Source organism: Pinus tabuliformis, chromosome 8, assembly GCF_031772625.1.
Source record: "Pinus tabuliformis cultivar Carrire ecotype Pingquan chromosome 8, CPIR1, whole genome shotgun sequence".
Lineage (NCBI taxonomy): Eukaryota > Viridiplantae > Streptophyta > Pinopsida > Pinales > Pinaceae > Pinus > Pinus tabuliformis.
Genome location: NC_142294.1, coordinates 1,630,155,834 through 1,630,159,909, shown reverse-complemented (window position 1 = coordinate 1,630,159,909; position 4,076 = coordinate 1,630,155,834). Strand labels below are relative to the sequence as shown.

The 4,076-nt window shown below is 40.0% G+C and overlaps 1 protein-coding gene and 1 pseudogene across 1 annotated transcript; one reads left to right on the top strand and one right to left on the bottom strand.

Annotated features, from left to right (window-relative positions):
- Positions 1-246: 246 nt before the first annotated feature.
- Positions 247-945, bottom strand: LOC149242355 (calcium-binding protein KIC-like). Its single transcript, XM_089367677.1, has 2 exons — positions 723-945; positions 247-687 (listed from the first exon to the last, which is right to left on the bottom strand). Exons 1-2 carry the CDS (start codon positions 888-890, stop codon positions 520-522), a joined length of 336 nt encoding a protein of 111 aa, XP_089223803.1. The 5' UTR covers positions 891-945; the 3' UTR covers positions 247-519.
- A 90-nt stretch (positions 946-1,035) lies between these two features.
- Positions 1,036-3,571, top strand: LOC149242354 (uncharacterized; annotated as a pseudogene).
- The last annotated feature ends 505 nt before the right edge of the window (positions 3,572-4,076 follow it).

Sequence of the window (4,076 nt, the reverse complement as noted above, 5' to 3'; positions counted from 1 at the left end):
TTTTATATATATATTCTCCTGTACAAGATCCATCCATAGATATATTCTCTAGTACAAGATACTTTTAGATGGTTTGTAAACCATTTTGGAAATATATCCAATAAAGGTATTTAACCAAATACCAACTGTTCTCCATCTATTTTAACGATCAACTACGACAGAGCTTATGCATGGACCTCTGTTTTTTTTATCATCCATTATGAAAAAACTTGTCTATTTTTTTACCATCCAGGGTGACAAAGCTTATCTGTATGCTGCATACTGTCACTGCAGAATCCTTATCAGTGACCATCAAATGTTTCAAAAAATATGTTCAAGTTAAATATCATTGAACAAAATAAAGCTAATAGCTAAATTAGAACACATATCATCATATAACGTTCTTTCCATAATTCATAGAGCAAATTTGATACATTTATGCATATAAACTGGAAGCCATGTTGCTAAGCCAGGTCTGTTACAGACAACTCAATGAATACCTGAATTTCTTTTCACCTGTCAGAACTAAAAATACATGACCTACTTTTGGGTTATGATTTCTTCGGAATCATTTACCAGAGCATTGTTAAGCCATTGCTCTGCTTCAGCCATGAAAGAAGGGCTGAGTCTGATCATTAGAACGCAGAATTCATGTTCATTCAGAGCCCCGTCGCCGTCTAAATCCCCTTCGCTCATCATCGCCTGCAGCTCTGAATCTGTCAGGGAATCCAACCCTAACAGACCTGCATTCCATTCCCTAACAGACCTGCATTCCTCTTCAGGCTCTCCAAAGTTATCAAACCCAGCTGGGGATCTGCTAAAAGACGGAAGCCGTTACAGAGCTCCGCCATGAAATCGCGCTCTCCCAATTTCTCTGCCATAATGGGCAGGAAATCCTCGAATTCCACCATTATTGTGAATGCGAAGCCCCAGTTTGAAACCCCAATGGTGTATTGAACACGGGCAGAGGGGTTACAGCTTGAATTGTTGTGAAAAGGGGAGGTTTTGTTATATAATAGAGAATCGAAGGCGGGCGTGCCAAGAAACCACGCGGCGATGAACCCCATGAATTGTGAGCCACAGGAAAGAGTTGGGAAATTGCTCGTTTGCCGTCCAGACGATGTACAGTTGTCATGCCGGCCAGAAAGGGAAAGATCGCTGTCAATCGTCTTCAATTGTAATCAAATGATTGGGACTTTCTTCGAAGCCGCACCAGTCGATTGCACATTAGATAAAGGCAAGTGCTATTTCAGAGACTATAGCATAGTAAATGCTCTCTTAACAGAGTCTAAGGACAGTCTTGGGAGACGGGTTCTGACTGTCAACCCGTGTGCATCCTTTCCCGACGAACAGATTCCGATCGATGTCTCTGTATGTGTTCGCATTCATCCACCATGAGTTATGCATCCATGATGGATCCCAGAAATTGCGTTGATAGTACGCCATGCTTTGATAGGTTATGGCATGGAGCATACATGATTGTATACGGTCAAGTTTTTAAATTATGCGCGGGGTAATGAAATTCAAATTTGAATATGCCATAAGCGAACGAACTCAAATTTCTTGTTTATCAGAGGTTTGGAAAACTTCATCGTTCGTTGAATTTTGAGATGGGTGTCTCAGGAAGGCAATACATACTGCGCTTGTTCATTATTCATTTCTTTAGCTGCTTGGGATGGCTATGCAATCTTGCTGTCGCGCAGTCCGAGTTGGGTGAGGCTGTAACGGGGTCCGCTAATTTCCCGATCTGGGATTCGCTATAGTGGGAAATTTTTTGGTATTTGTTACGAGCTTGTTAAGGGGAAGACTCGACCTGGAGCTGGGCGCCAGGGATGTTCTGGCAACCCTGAGAGGCCCCGAACTGTACCCGATAAATGCCGGGTTCGGACTGACTACCTGCGAGCAAAGTCCAGAACCAGAAAATCGATTTGCAAAGGCTTCTGTGGTAATGCTGTCATACAACCCGCCCAATTCATCGATGAAGCAATTTATGAAGTATATCTGCAATGCCTATAAGGTGCACTCTATTCTACTTCAATGTTTTCCTTTAAAATCTCAATCTGCTGAACTCCTTCCTGGGATCTGTAATTGCAAGCTTCAGGATGGTGAATCTGAATGCAAATGCATTGTATTCTGGAATGTGCAAGACATCGTAAAGGTGCTTGATCAACGGATGCCCGGAAGTCTTAAACGACTATCTGATTCCCTATGCTTACTGCCATCTCCAGACTGCCTAGAAAATGGTTGCCATGGGTGGAAGGAAGAAAGGAAGAAAGAAAAGCAGGTAGTGGATGAAATATTTGAGTATGTTTCCAAGGGAGCCATGGAAAAGGAGCATCCTTGCATCTGCATTCCCCTTTCTCCATCAGGCTATGATTACTGGACAAAGCTGCTGAACAGATCTTTCGGAGCTACGGGAGAATCTGACCGTGCTTACAGCACTGCGTCTTTAATAGTGCCAAGGTTAACAGAGATCGCACTCAACCTTCTACTCACTGTTTGGTTCAGGGTCGATGGCTTCTCCAGCTCTCTTGTGGCAAGAAGAGCAATTAAAGATTATGTGGTAGATAGTAAGGGAAGTGGGTTTGCCGCCGGTGCTTTTCTAACAAATGGTATGGCCCAAAACAACTACGAGTGCCGGGTGTTGAACTTTAGAGGTACTCGTTTGGGCGTTAGAACCTTGTCCTATATAGTAGGATCTTTCAACCTCTTTTGCTCCATATTTTGGGTGCTCTTTGTTTCTCTGCAACCTACAAACATTGGAAAATGGTACGATATGGGCTCTGAACCGCCTTCCAAATACAGTGTTATTGTTGCCATATTGGTAGGCATTGGTATTGCTTTGGGCATGGACTGCTTACATTTGTATTTGAGTAACCCAACCGTTAAGGTCGATGAACCCAAAGAGCCAACATCCACTGTTTCCCAAGAAGCAACAGCAGGTAAGGGTTTGTTTGCTCCAATAATTAATGTTTGGCGTCGTGTTAAGGTTTCGTTTCAGCCGATGCTCCAGTTTTGCCTTCCTCTCCTGGTTTGCATTCATCCCATACTCCAGTTTTGGGGTCGTCTTAAGGTTTGCCTTCATCCCATACTCCAGTTTTGGGGTCGTCTTAAGGTTCAGGATTTGATACTCCAGTTTTGGGGTCGTCTTAAGGTTTGCTTTCATCCCATACTCCAGTTTTGGGGTCGTCTTAAGGTTCGGGATTTAATACTCCAGTTTTGGGGTTTGAAGAAGACTTTGCTGCGTCCAAAAGTTCTGGTTCGCGCGGTGATGGCTTTGGAATTGATACGTATTTTATGTGGTAGCTTGTTATAAGGAAATTTGGGCCCAAAATGTTTTGGTAGATGGGTATATGGTGCTTTACAAGTACTAGTTTGGGTAAAGTGGGCCACTGGAAGTTATCTTTTAGGCGAGTATCCACCAGAATATGATTCTCAATCTAAGGATGAGAATGGAATTCTGGTGTATTCCTCTGCATTCACTTATGATAATGGTATTCTTGTGTATTCATCTGCTTTCTGGCTCAATGCTCTTTTGGCAGGAGTCCGGTTTAAGTGGCACTATGCCACAGATTTGAACTCACTGAGTTGAGTCAAATCCAAGTGTCCATTGAATATAAGTGTATTGTACTTGGATTTATATAATTAATGAAATGATAAGTTGGTTATGGATTCTATTTATGATGAGTAATTAGTAATTATTAATTGTTTTGTTAGGGTAATTATTAATGATTTTTTTTTTCTTCTTTTCTTCTGTTAATATCTATACTCTTCATCAAAGATATATATACAAATTTTAATTATAAACAAATAAAATTGATTGAAAATTGACGGAGTTTTATATGTAATATTAATTATAGAAGTTACAAATTATTAATTATTATATTTGGTAGAAGATTTAAGGCTACAAGCAGAATTGACCTCATTATTTCTTATTAAAGAAATGCTTTAACACAACTAATTAAATTAACCCTCATAATTTTATATATATATAAAAGTATTAATTATTAAATCTTCGAAAAAATTATGCTTTTATATTTATGTGAAGTGTTTAAAAAATAATAAGATAATTTTTTAAAAATAATAAACTGAAAAAC